The sequence below is a fragment of the Nerophis lumbriciformis genome, linkage group LG12 (assembly GCF_033978685.3).
Source record: "Nerophis lumbriciformis linkage group LG12, RoL_Nlum_v2.1, whole genome shotgun sequence".
Lineage (NCBI taxonomy): Eukaryota > Metazoa > Chordata > Actinopteri > Syngnathiformes > Syngnathidae > Nerophis > Nerophis lumbriciformis.
Genome location: NC_084559.2, coordinates 5,475,569 through 5,490,000, shown reverse-complemented (window position 1 = coordinate 5,490,000; position 14,432 = coordinate 5,475,569). Strand labels below are relative to the sequence as shown.

At 41.9% G+C, this 14,432-nt stretch overlaps 1 protein-coding gene across 1 annotated transcript in view; it reads right to left on the bottom strand.

The window, feature by feature from the left end:
* LOC133622910 (RING finger and CHY zinc finger domain-containing protein 1-like) overlaps positions 1 to 12,456 on the bottom strand; it is a 13,007-nt gene extending 551 nt beyond the window's left edge. The window contains exons 1-9 of the mRNA XM_061985761.2: positions 12,333 to 12,456; positions 10,054 to 10,173; positions 7,540 to 7,655; positions 7,314 to 7,392; positions 7,174 to 7,218; positions 7,013 to 7,071; positions 4,353 to 4,382; positions 4,153 to 4,273; positions 1 to 624 (exon numbers count right to left, since the gene is read on the bottom strand). The exon at positions 1 to 624 is cut by the window's left edge and continues 551 nt beyond it. Coding sequence (XP_061841745.1) covers positions 406 to 624; positions 4,153 to 4,273; positions 4,353 to 4,382; positions 7,013 to 7,071; positions 7,174 to 7,218; positions 7,314 to 7,392; positions 7,540 to 7,655; positions 10,054 to 10,173; positions 12,333 to 12,395 — 852 coding nt within the window. The 5' untranslated portion in view covers positions 12,396 to 12,456 and the 3' untranslated portion in view covers positions 1 to 405. The remainder of the gene's footprint in view (positions 625 to 4,152; positions 4,274 to 4,352; positions 4,383 to 7,012; positions 7,072 to 7,173; positions 7,219 to 7,313; positions 7,393 to 7,539; positions 7,656 to 10,053; positions 10,174 to 12,332) is intronic.
* Between the last annotated feature and the right edge of the window lie 1,976 nt (positions 12,457 to 14,432).

Sequence of the window (14,432 nt, the reverse complement as noted above, 5' to 3'; positions counted from 1 at the left end):
ATTTTTACATGGGCCTTGTAACAGAAAGCAACATTTTATTCACATTGTTTAATATTCAAATAGTTTTCAGGAACAATTGTACATTTTTTAACTTGAACAGTATTGTAATTATTTGCCTCATGCATTTCAGTCCCTTATTGAATATATTTGTTCAAAACATAATTTGATATGTTATATGTTTCTGATGAAATAGAATAGGGTTTTTTTTCACGATTGTAAACAGTACATATTAAATATAATTATTCATGAGTTTGGCTGCTTAGGAAATAGACTGTGTAAAAGTGGAAGGTGATCAGGGCGACTGCAAAGTTAGTTGGATAAGCAGGCACAGGAGAGAAATGGGAACTACACCATGGTATTACAAACACTTGTATACTTGTGTACAATTGTGATATAATCCATGTGCTAATGTGCCAGAGCTGACCCTACTTCATCCTGCTGCTCCGGCTCCGCGTTTGTCTCGGGCATGTCGCTGTCGTTGTCGTCGCCGTCTCCTGGCTCTGGATGGCGCTGCTGGATGAGACCTCCGTTTTGTGCGGTGTTATACGAACCACAGCTGCTGCACTTCATCCCCAAGACGTGGAAAGGTACCGTGCAGTGTGCTTGACAGTCGTTACATATAATCTAGAACAAATAAAGACGGAGGGAAAATGAGGTGATGGGCCAGGTCAAACCTTACATGTTTAAACCAAATGTGGATACAGTAATAACAGTCATCCATTAATAGTTGACAATTCAGAGGATTTTGTTGAATTGACTGATTTATCACCACCTAAACAATTGAGGATTGAATGTAGAGATAAATGCTTTAAAAATGTAATATCGGAAATTATCGGTATCGGTTTCAACCTCCCGATTTTCCCGGAAGACTCACGAATTCCTGTGGGACCCACAGGACTTCCTGAGGGACACGGTCGAATGCCTTCTCCAAGTCCACAAAACACATGTAGACTGGTTGGGCAAACTCCCATGCACCCTCAAGGACCCTACCGAGAGTATAGAGCTGGTCCACAGTTCCACGACCAGGACGAAAACCACACTGTTCCTCCTGAATCCGAGGTTCGACTATCCGGCGTAGCCTCCTCTCCAGTACACCTGAATAGACCTTACCGGGAAGGCTGAGGAGTGTGATCCCACGATAGTTAGAACACACCCTCCGGTTCCCCTTCTTAAAGAGAGGAACCACCACCCCGGTCTGCCAATCCAGTGGTACCGCCCCCGATGTCCACGCGATGCTGCAGAGTCTTGTCAACCAAGACAGCCCCACAGCATCCAGAGCCTTAAGGAACTCTGGGCGGATCTCATCTACCCCCGGGGCCTTGCCACCGAGGAGCTTTTTAACTACCTCAGCCCCAGAAATAGGAGAGCCCACCACAGACTCCCCAGGCACTGCTTCCTCATAGGAAGATGTGTTGGTGGGATTGAGGAGGTCTTCGAAGTATTCCCTCCACCGATCCACAACATCCGCAGTCGAGGTCAGCAGAACACCATCCTCGCCATACACGGTGTTGATAGTGCACTGCTTCCCCTTCCTGAGGCGGCGGATGGTGGTCCAGAATTGCTTCGAAGCCGTCCGGAAGTCGTTTTCCATGGCCTCACCGAACTCCTCCCATGTCCGAGTTTTTGCCTCTGCGACCGCTGAAGCCGCACACCGCTTGGCCTGTCGGTACCTGTCCGCTGCCTCAGGAGTCCTATGAGCCAAAAGAACCCGCTAGGACTCCTTCTTCAGCTTGACGGCATCCCTCACCCCCGGTGTCCACCAACGGGTTCTAGGATTACCGCCACGACAAGCACCAACTACCTTGCGGCCACAGCTCCAATCAGCCGCCTCGACAATAGAGGCGCGGAACATGGTCCATTCGGACTCAATGTCCAGCACCTCCCTCGTGACATGTTCAAAGTTCTTCCGGAGGTGGGAATTGAAACTCTCTCTGACAGGAGACTCTGCCAGACGTTCCCAGCAAACCCTCACAATGCGTTTGGGCCTGCCAGGTCTGTCCGGCATCCTCCCCCACCATCGCAGCCAGGACACGTTGGGAAGACTATGTCTCCCGGCTGGCCTGGGAACGCCTCGGGGTCCCACAGGAAGAGCTGGACGAAGTGGCTGGGGAGAGGGAAGTCTGGGCTTCCCTGCTTAGGCTGCTGCCCCCGCGACCCGACCTCGGATAAGCGGAAGAAGATGGATGGATGGATGGATGGACTCACGAATTTCAGTGCCCCTCCCGAAAATTTCCCGGGGCAACCATTCTCCCGAATTTCTCCCGATTTCCACCCGAACAACACTATTGGGGGCGTGCCTTAAAGGCACTGCCTTTAGCGTCCTCTACAACCTGTCGTCACGTCCGCTTTTCCTCCATACAAACAGCGTGCCCGCCCAGTCACATATGTGCGGCTTTTACACACACACACACACACACAAGTGAATGCCATGCATGCGTGATCAACAGCCATACAGGTCACACTGAGGGTGGCTGTATAAACAACTTTAACACTGTTACAAATATGCGCCACACTGTGAACCCACACCAAACAAGAATGACAGACATTTCGGGAGAACATCCGCACCGTAACACAACAGAACAAATACCCAGAACCCCTTGCAGCACTAACTCTTCCGGGACGCTACAATATACACCCCCCGCTTCCACCAAACCCCGCCGCCCCCCCATCTCCCGAATTCGGAGGTCTCAAGGTTGGCAAGTATGCTCTAGTACAGTGGTTCTCAACCTTTTTTCAGTGATGTACCCCCTGTGAACATTCTTTTAATTCAAGTACCGGTACCCCCTAATCAGAGCAAAGCATTTTTGGTTGAAAAAAAGAGATAAAGAAGTAAAATACAGCACTATGTCATCAGTTTCTGATTTATTAAATTGTATAACAGTGCAAAAATATTGCTCATTTGTAGTCTTTCTTGAACTATTTGGAAAAAAAGATATAAAAATAATTAAGAACTTGTTGAAAAATAAACAAGTGATTCAATTATAAATAAAGATTTCTACACATAGAAGTAATCATCAACTTAAAGTGCCCTCTTTGGGGATTGTAATAGAGATCCATCTGGATTCATGAACTTAATTCTAAACATTTCTTCACAAAAAAAGAAATCTTTAACATCAATATTTATGGAACATGTCCACAAAAAATCTAGCCATCAACACTAAATATTGCATTGTTGCATTTCTTTTCACAGTTCTTTTTGACAGACATTTAAAAAAAAATCTCACGTACCCCTTGGCATACCTTCAAGTACCCCCAAGGGTATGCGTACCCCCATTTGAGAACCACTGCTCTAGTATACTCTGGACTGAAGCTGTGTGCCTTCATTGTTTTTGTAGCTGTTGTTTTGAGGCATGTTTAAAAAAAAATAATAAAAATAATAATGCACTTTGTGAAAGTCAAAGTATTTCCCATAGTTGTAGTGGGTATTAGGATTATCTCAGGGAAAGCATGTCCCAAATTCCAAGCTGCTGTTTTGAGGCATGGTAAAAAAATAAATAATGCATTTTGTGACTTCAATAATAAATATGGCAGTGCCATGTTGGCACTTTTTTTCATAACTGGAGTTGAAGTTGTTCTCTTATTTTGGAAAACCTTGTTGCATTGTTTAATGCATCCAGCGGGGCATCACAACAAAATTAAAATTAGTGTGGCAATGGAATAAGGTCAGTTTGGAAAATTTTTAAAAAAACTGCCATACTCTCGAGGTGACGTTTGCCGTTTTATTGACCATTTTTTAGCTCTCTGCAGCACTCATTTTTACTTTCTCTTCTCACTCCACGCAGAGAATCAACAGCAAGACAGCTAGATGGCGCGACCAAATTTGATAGTTGATACTGGTATGTGATTGGCTGTTTAGTGTCCCTCCCATTGCTCACGGATCACTTCCTGTTTTTCTAGCATGCTAGACCACGAGTGCTTTTGTTCATGTAGCCAACCATGCTTTATCCTTTACGATTTTATCCAACCAAAAAGAAATATATACATCAAAGGTATTTTATATTGATATTGATTATGTTTTCTATCCCAATGTATATTCATATTCTTTATTCTCCCCAATCCTATTCTGGACTGTTCATAATTGTAAGTGAATCAAATCATTATTTTCCCCACTGAATGTACCATGTGAATGCCACTGTACTTGTGATGTTTTACCTTGACAGTGGCATCCTGGTATTCAGTGGGCATCGGTGAATGAGCAATCTCTTTGTCCATCTGATCCCAGTAGTCCTCCATGTTCCAGGCAGAGTGCATACAAAGAGGGCAGCGATACGCACTACAACAACGGTGAAAGTAATACAAAGTTAGTATACACCTAATGGGGAAATGATTTTACCAGGAACAAATACACATACTTAGTCTTGACCATGTCATCAAAACAGGTCCTGCAAAAATTGAGAGACAAATCTTATTTTGATGTTTGATGATAAATGTGTACTTAATGATCCTATACACAAATACAGTACGTACCTACACACTCAAAGTTCTTACATCCACACGCACATTCACTGTACAAACATACATATACACATACATGTACATATACATTCACTGTACAAACATACATATACACATACAGTACATACACATTCACTGTACAAACATACATATACACATACATGTACATACATACACTCATGCATATAATCACGTTTCATCAAACATATATTAACGTTGTTGCCCTAGGGCAGGGGTTGGCAACCCGCGGCTGCCTCTCGCAGAAAACTCCCGGGATTAATATTGTCCGATTTTCACCCTTACATTAATAATAAGGGTGTGCCATGATGGCACGGCATTTAGCATCCTCTACAATCTGTATAAACAGCGTGCCAGCCCAGCCTCTTGTTATATGCATCTTCTGCTTGCACATGTAAGTGACAGCAAAGCATCCTTGGTCAACAGCCACACAGGTTACACTGACGGTGGCCATTTAAAACAACTTTAACACTCTTACTAATAATGCGCCACACTTTGAACCAAAACCAAACAAGAATGACAAACACATTTCGGGAGAACATCTGCACCTTAACACAACATAAACACAACAGAACAAATACCCAGAATCCCATGCAGCCCTGACTCTTCCGGGCTACATTATACACCCCTGCTACCACCAATCCCCGCCCCCGCCCCCACCCCAACCCTGCTCCCTCACACATCAAACCCCCCCCTCTGTGCGTCGGTTGAGGTGGGCGGGGTTTGGTAGCGGGGGTGTATAATGTAGCCCGGAAGAGTTAGGACTGCATGTGATTCTAGGTATTTGTTCTGTTGTGTTTATGTTGTGTTACGGTGCAGATGTTCTCCCGAAATGTGTTTGTCATTCTTGTTTGATGTGGGTTCACAGTGTGGCGCATTATTAGTAAGAGTGTTAAAGTTTTTTTATACAGCCACCATCAGTGTAACCTGTGTGGTTGTTGACCAAGTATGCATTGCTGTCACTTACGCGAGCAAGCAGAAGCCCCATACAACGTGTGGCTGGGCCGGCACGCTGATTTTAGTGGGCGCTAAATGCTGTACCATCACGGCACGTTCGAGAGAACAGTTGCCTTGACAATCGAAGTCTGCCGGAAAAATCGGGAGGGTTGACAAGTATGACGCTGTCAAGCGCCATTCATATAAAACCCGCGGGCCGCACTGACATTCAATTTTCATATTAAGGTGTGGGCCGCGTGTCCGAGACCCTTGGTTTATACATCGCACAAAGCAAGAAAAAAACCTTTGTATGCAGTGTTACTTCATTTTAAATTTCAAAAGAATTTTGTGGCTCCCATTGTTTTCTTTAATTTGTGAAACTGGTCAAAACGGCTCTTTGACTGGTAAAGGTTGCCGAACCTTGCCCTAGGGGAAACTGGGTAACACATGGCACACTGACAAAGCTTACGGTAACCTATTGTTACTATAACAATCTACAAGATTAATACAGTTCGCTTTGCCTTCTTCCTCTCCATTTATCTGTTTTCTTTTGTATTTCAAGTTATCATTACATATACCGTATTTTTCAGACTATAAGTCGCAGTTTTTTTAATAGTTTGGCCAGGGTTGCGACTTATACTCAGGAGCGAATTATGTGTGAAATTATTAACACATTACCGTAAAATATCAAATAATATTATTTATCTCATTCACGTAAGAGACTAGACGTATAAGATTTCATGGGATTTAGCGATTAGGAGTGACAGATTGTTTGGTAAACGTATAGCATGTTCTATATGTTATAGTTATTTGAATGACTCTTACCATAATATGTTACGTTAACATACCAGGCACGTTCTCAGTTGGTTATTTATGCCTCATATAATGTAGACTTATTCAGCCTGTTGTTCACTATTCTTTATTTATTTTAAATTGCCTTTCAAATGTCTATTCTTGGAGTTGGGTTTTATCAAATAAATTTCCCCAAAAAATGCAACTTATAATCCAGTGCGACCTATATGTTTTTTTCCTTCTTTATTATGCATTTTCGGCCGGTGCGACTTATACTCCGAAAAATACGGTATGTATTATTGCATTTGAAACAATTGTATTGTTGATAATAGATGTAATTATTATTATTCATTATTAATAGTGATATTTCTATTGGTATTTGTATTGCTCCATTTGTAGTGCAATAATGCTCATTGTTATTCCTGTGTTAACAATATTTATTTCACTAACTGCTTCTTTGCTATAATTTTTACTATCATATTTGTACATATCCTATTTGCTGATGCTATTCTGTTGTTGTTATTGTCTCTTTGTCTTCTTGTCCCCGCAATTTCCCCCTCTTGTCTTCTTTTTTTCCCTCTTTCTATCCCCTCCTGCACAAAATATTATACGATAAATACATTTAATAAAGTCAAATACAAATAAGGCAACAAGAAGTATCCCACACTTCTCTTTTGTAAAATAAATCTGTACAGCCGATATTGGCATCTACATCAACTATATGATTTGCCTGAGTAGCTGGACAGGACAAAAAAAAGATCCTATTGATATTGTTTATGTAATGTCACTGATGGACTGTAACAAGTTATACTTATGGAGAAGATGACCACAGGGAAGAACGTGAGCTCCAATTCGAGATGTGTGGATATCCTGTATGCACACACACACAAAATGAAAAGTGTGTAAATCAACATGAGAAGCACATATTCAACACCGCTCTCCATCCTACATCCGTTGTATAGCTTTCATTACCTCCATGCACACTGGGCAGTTCTGCCGCGAAACGTTCTCGACACACTGAAACATAGAAAAAGGTAACAAAAAGCAAGTGAATACGCAGTTCCTCGTGGCAAAAAGGGTTTTAAATATACAAAGAAATGCACACTAATCACCTTGTGGTTTCCCTGCAGATCTTGCGCTAAACATAAATTGCATTTGCTACAGTGAAAATATTTCTCTCTTGGCCCAATCCTGAATGGATCAAAATAAAACATGTATTCAGTACATGAAAGAACCCTATCACCTCCAATGTATCTTGTAGTTAATGTTACACGCCAAATATTTATGCATATGTTAATGTGTGAAATGGAATACAGTAAATATTTTGTGTGGACCCACCTGCATATTCCACAGGGATGACAGTGGTACTGTTTCTTATTCTTGTCAAACAAGTGGCAAATGTCACAATAATACTCCCCAAACTGTATGTGACACTGCTGGCAAGCCTGTTGAACCTTGATGGGTGAGAAACATACAAATTGTTATTCCTCCTGTATTACTTCATGTTACAGTCAGTACACAAATGTAGATATTGTTAAATGGAGGTGAATAAACACAACATTTATTTTGGTTCACAATTTTTAATCATCTGCTCCACAGAGGAAAAACCGGAAACACTCAATCCCCACTTCCCGCCCACAAACACTGCGCATGCGTTAACCCAGTATATGGAGAAACATGTTAACAATCTCCCTATCTTTTATAAATAAAACAATTAAATAGCACATGTTTCTTGAGAACTAATACATGTCTTTTTAAACAACAGAAACAATAAAATCAACTTAGGTAAGAACTAGAGATGTCCGATAATGGCTTTTTTGCCGATATTCCGATATTGTCCAACTTTTAATTTTCGATACCGATATCAACCGATACCGATATATACAGTCGTGGAAATAACACATTATTATGCCTAATTTTGTTGTGATGCCCCGCTGGATGCATTAAACAATGTAACAAGGTTTTCCAAAATAAATCAACTCAAGTTATGGAAAAAAATGCCAACATGGCACTACCATATTTATTATTGAAGTCACAAAGTGCATTATTTTTTTTTTAACATCCCTCAAAACAGCAGCTTGGAATTTGGGACATGCTCTCCCTGAGAGAGCATGAGGAGGTTGAGGTGGGCGGAGTTCGGGGGGTGAAGGGTGTATATTGTAGCGTACCGGAGGAGTTAGTGCTGCAAGGGGTTCTGGGTATTTGTTCTGGTGTGTTTATGTTGTGTTACGGTGCGGATGTTCTCCCGAAATGTGTTTGTCATTCTTGTTTGGTGTGGGTTCACAGTGTGGCGCATATTTGTAACAGTGTTAAAGTTGTTTATACGGCCACCCTCAGTGTGACCTGTATGGCTGTTGACCAAGTATGATGCATTCACTTGTGTGTGTGAAAAGCCGTAGATATTATGTGATTGGGCCGGCACGCAAAGGCAGTGCCTTTAAGGTTTATTGGCGCTCTGTACTTCTCCCTACGTCCGTGTACACAGCGGCGTTTTAAAAAGTCATAAATTTTACTTTTTGAAACCGATACCGATCATTTCCGATATTACATTTTAAAGCATTTATCAGCCGATATCGGCAGTCCGATATTATCGGACATCTCTAATTTTAAGGTAGATTTTTTTGGGGGCGGGGGTCTCTTTTTTTTTGGAAAATGCAATTTAGAGGGATCAGGATACTTTATACAGTCGGCAACACTCATCCCTTCTCCTGCTATGTCTTCTTATTATCTGGCAGACCAGAGGTGTGTTAAGAAGCAGAGTTTAGGGTTTCCCCCAGATTGCATATTTACTAGTGGCGTGGGGGCAAGGTCAATATGACGCTATCATATAATATGCATAATCGGCGTTGAGGCCTATTTTTTCTTAATAAAGTAAAAGCGAAACAATTTTATACATACATTTAAAACAAATCATTGTCATTGTTAATCAGTATTAACATATATATATATATATATATTTTTTTTTTTTGTATTGTTTTGCTCTACTTCTCAATTGTACAATGTCATTTGTTCAGAACATTTCGTGTTTCTAGAGACTTCACAACCCTGCGACTTTTTTAAAATGAAAAACGACTTGCAAAGAATTTTGCATCTTTTTCTAGTGTTATTGGAGACTAATTGTGTTTAGAGACTTTACTTCTGTCTCCCCATGTACGCGAAACAGCGAGAGCTGCAGCGAGCCTGATGTCACACTTGCTTTACGCTTCTGCTACAGCTGCACTTTGTATCCTTGAAAAAGCTTCACTGTTCTCTTCATATTTGCACATTGCACATTTTTTCAATCGCGGTTCGCTGGTATATTTCCGTTATATCAAAAGTACATAAACATTGTAGGCGGCAGAAAGGCTGCCTCTGCTACAGACTAGCTATGTGTAATATTTGTTTTTTACATATGCATAGACATTTGTTTAGCCTTTTCAAAGAAAACGTATGCATCATTGCAAATCAAAATGATCATGTCATGAATGATGATGTCATATCGACCAAGCCTCTTGCCACGCCCCCACATATATAGTGGCAATCTAGGGGAAACCCTGTTGTTGTCTACTTGCTTGCTTGTATCCATATATCATTCATGCCTAATTCCCTTACAAGAAATAACAGGAATATAGGAAACATCAACTGTAGTGTCCAGTATCCCGTATTTATTTTTTGCTAAAAAGTTACTGAATTGATTTAAACTCACTGATTCGTTTCGGATCTTATCGTTCTAAAAAAAAAATATCGTCCCCGAGTCGGACTGACAACCACAAATTCTGAATCTAATCGTTGTTAAAACGAATCGTTGCACCCATAGTAAACAACATACAGCATTTTACCCATTTAGTGTAGATAAGAGTAAAAGATAGATACCTGTTGCAATGTTTGACAGTCAATACACTTCACCTCTTCCACTTTAAATCGATCCATTTGATGACCCTCCTCTGCATCATGACACAGCCGACACACGTAGAGTTTGCCACAGCAAGGTGCCTACACAAAACACAGCACAATAAAAAGCAAGCAGATTAGTAATGACACTTGAATCACTGTACTGCAGTGGTTCCCAACCACTGGTACCGGTCCGTGACGCATTTGCTACAGGGCCGCAGAGAAACATTAAATAATTTTCTCCAACTTAACTTTGGCCTGTTCCACGAGACACACCAATAAGCTTGTTTATAGATGTACAATAAAACTCCTCATCGGAAGTTGCCATTTGTTATAACTTTGTGAGATGATACAATGCACATTAATGAACATGTAACATATAAATGTGCCAGATTGTAGCCAAAGGTTGATTACTACCATATGCAGTCCCTAGCAGGTTGCCAGCTGGGGATCTCATTGCAAAGAAACAAGCCCAGGGCTCCCACTAATTAAAGTTAAAGTACCACTGATAGTCTCACACCACACCTAGAAATTACCCTCTGCATTTGACCCATCCCCTTGTTCCACCCCCTGGGAGGTGAGCGGAGCAGTGAGCAGCAGCTGTGGCTGCGCTCGGGAATCATTTTGGTGATTTAATCCCCAATTCCAACCCTTGATGCTGAGTGCCAAGCAGGGAGGTAATGGGTCCCACTGTAGTGTCCAGTATCCAGTATGTATAGTGTTTGGTATGACTCGACTCATACTTGCCAACCCTCCCGGATTTTCCGGGAGACTCCTGAAATTCAGCGCCTCTCCCGAAAACCTCCCGGGACAAATTTTCTCCCGAAAATCTCCCGAAATTCAGGCGGACCCTGAGTGACGTGTCGACAGCCTGTTTTCACATCCGCTTTCCCACAATAAAACAGCGTGCCTGCCCAATCACGTTATAACTGTAGAATGATCGAGGGCGAGTTCTTGGTTTCTTATGTGGGTTTATTGTTAGGCAGTTTCATTAACGTCCTCCCAGCGCGGTAACAACACACAACAACAGCAGTCACGTTTTCGTCTAACATAAAGCAGTTCGTCTGCCGTAAACAGCAATGTTGTGACACTCTTAAACAGGACAATACTGCCATCTACTGTACATGCATATGTGACAATAACATATACGGCTTTTAAAGAGTGCACATCTGCGCACACAAGGAGACGAATCAGAATGCATCATCAGAGAGGGTGTTCAGCATGGTTAGAAAAATAGTGACGGAGAATAGAACAAGGATGGACAATTCAACCCTTAACTCAACAATGAGTAGATGAGTGTTATGTGTGTGTATATGTGTAAATAAATGAACACTGAAATTCAAGTATTTCTCTCTCTCTCTCCATATATATATATATATATATATATATATATATATATATATATACACAGCTAGAATTCACTGAAAGTCAAGTATTTCTTATATATATATACATATATGTATATATGAAATACTTGACTTGGTGAATTCTAGCTGTAATTCTACTCCTCCCCTCTTATTCACGCCCCCTCGAAATCGGAGGTCTCAAGGTTGGCAAGTATGGGGGGAGGGGGGGTGTATGGTGTGTGGTTATTAAATATGTATTCTGATATTAAATATGTATTCTGATATATATGTTCTTCACAGAAAATGAGCCAAAGTCAGTGAGTCTCAGTTTGAAAAAATAATTAATTGTATAATTTTTCTTTTAATAAAAAATTATATCGGGTCCCACAGACCCGAACACCACACAATTCTAACTACGTAGCAGGAAAAGCGCAGCACAAGTAGTGATGGGATCGGCAGTTCTTTTGACTGTACTGAATCACTAGAATCAGTTCCTTAAATTGAGTCGTTCAAAAAATTCGTTCACCGAAAATTCGGTTCAGTACGTTCACTCAAAAGATTCGTTCGTTCGAACGAATCGTTCGCGAACGACACAACATTAAGCACAAGTACAACGCAGCTCATTCAAAATGAATGCATTAGAACATGTTAAAACATTTCCCACTACTAATTATGTATTTTTTTTAACGTTTGACTACAAAAGGACGGTGGAATTGATAGAACACAATTGAATGTTTCTAACGTTATATATGCCATTTTTGTAGGCGGAAAGCGAAAATGGGAATTCAGGCGTTACTCAGTCCGACAGAACTAAGTATTGTACAATGGGTTGCTTTCGTGTAGGTCTAATACTTTTGGATACAGGCAGACATATAAAGGTAAAGAAAAAGCAATATTTTCATAACTATAACTTACTTTGAGTAAACAGCTTCGTGTGTAATGCTGACAGCCTACACCTTCCGCCATGTTTGGCTGCATACGCTTCTCCTTTTTCTTCTTCGGTGGTTTAATGGCTTCTTCTTCTTTTGTTAAATGGCGGTTGGCAAGCAACCTTCTGGTGTGCGTTTCCGCCACCTACTGAAATAGAGTGTGGACCGAGATGGAACCATAGACATCTTATAAGTAGACGCAGCATTGGCTGCTGTGACGCGAGAATTTCGGCCGCCATCTTGAAGTGGTGATGAGGAGCCGGCGAGCAGCCTAAACTGACAGTTGACAGGTAGAAAACAAAGTTCAGCGTTTTCCTGCTCAAATGAGCGGACTATTGAAAATAGGAATCGGGGGATTACTTTTCACGAGTAAGATTTAACATTAACGTACAATTGGTTGTATTTTGTGAAAATAATATTATCACAGAGTTGAGAAGGAGCAAAGATCTTCAATAGTACTGAAATCGTAGCCGCCAGCAAACAAGAGTACGACCATAATAGAATTGCTTGTCAATAAAATTAATAACATTTAAAAATGTCATACTTTAGATAAAAGTGTTTAATTGTGAGGCATCATTTTCTCGCACATTTGACCCTCTGATGTTCTGTGTACCTACACTCTGTCCTCCTCCTGTCTAGGCCTGCTGTGTGTGTGTGTTTTTGTGGTGTGTGGTACACAGAACATCAATTTTCACACTTCTATTAGCCCCGAACATCTTCTGTGTAATAGAAATGTGTAGGGCGGGTGTATGGTGTGTGGTCATTAAATATGTATTTTGATATATGTTCTTCACAGAAAATGAGCCAAATTCAGTGAGTCTCAGTTTGAAAAATTAATTAATTGTATCATTTTTCTTTAAATAAAAAATAAAAACGGGTCCCGCAGACCGTGAGTCCATGGTTCTCGCCCTGAAAAGGGTGGAGTGCCATCTCTGTGAGGAGACCCTGCCCCAAGTGGAGGAGTTCAAGTACCTAGGAGTCTTGTTCACAAGTGAGGGGAGAGTGGATCGGTGCGGCGTCTTCAGTAATGCGGACGCTGTATCGATCCGTTGTGGTGAAGAAGGAGCTGAGCCGGAAGGCAAAGCTCCCAATTTACCGGTCGATCTACGTTCCCATCCTCACCTATGGTCGTGAGCTTTGGGTTATGACCGAAAGGACAAGATAAATGATAAATGGGTTATACTTGTATAGCGCTTTTCTACCTTCAAGGTACTCAAAGCGCTTTGACAGTATTACCACATTCACCCATTCATACAACGATGGCGGGAGCTGCCATGCAAGGCGCTAACCAGCAGCCATCAGGAGCAAGGGGTGAAGTGTCTTGCCCAAGGACACAACGGACATGACTAGGATGGTAGAAGGTGGGGATTGAACCCCAGTAACCAGCAACCCTCCGAATGCTGGCACGGCCACTCTACCAACTTCGCCACACCGTCCCAGATCACGGGTACAAGCGGCCGAAATGAGTTTCCTCCGCCGGGTGGCGGGCCTCTCCCTTAGAGATAGGGTGAGAAGCTCTGCCATCCGGGGGGAGCTCAAAATAAAGCCGCTGCTCCTCCACATCGAGAGGAGCCAGATGAGGTGGTTCGGGCATCTGGTCAGGATGCCACCCGAACGCCTCCCTAGGGAGGTGTTTTGGGTACGTCCAACCGGTAGGAGGCCACGGGGAAGACCCAGGACACCTTGGGAAGACTATGTCTCCCGGCTGGCCTGGGAACGCCTCGGGATCCCCCGGGAAGAGCTGGACGAAGTGGCTGGGGAGAGGGAAGTCTGAACTTCCCGGCTTAGGCTGCTGCCCTCGCGACCCGACCTCGGATAAGAGGAAGAAGATGAATGGATGGATGGGTCCCACAGACCCGAACACTACACCACCTTTCACTGTGTTTACTAATTGACTTAAATATTTTCCAGGACAGAGCATGTTTGTACCGACGTCATTATTCTAACTGATCTTTTTTTGTAACACCGTTAATGAATGAAGTTTACTTTTGTAGTTATTTCCCCATATTTCTACACAATAACCAGTGTTGGGTTAGTTACTGAAAAACAGTAACTAGTTACAGTTACTAGTTACTTTATTTCAAAA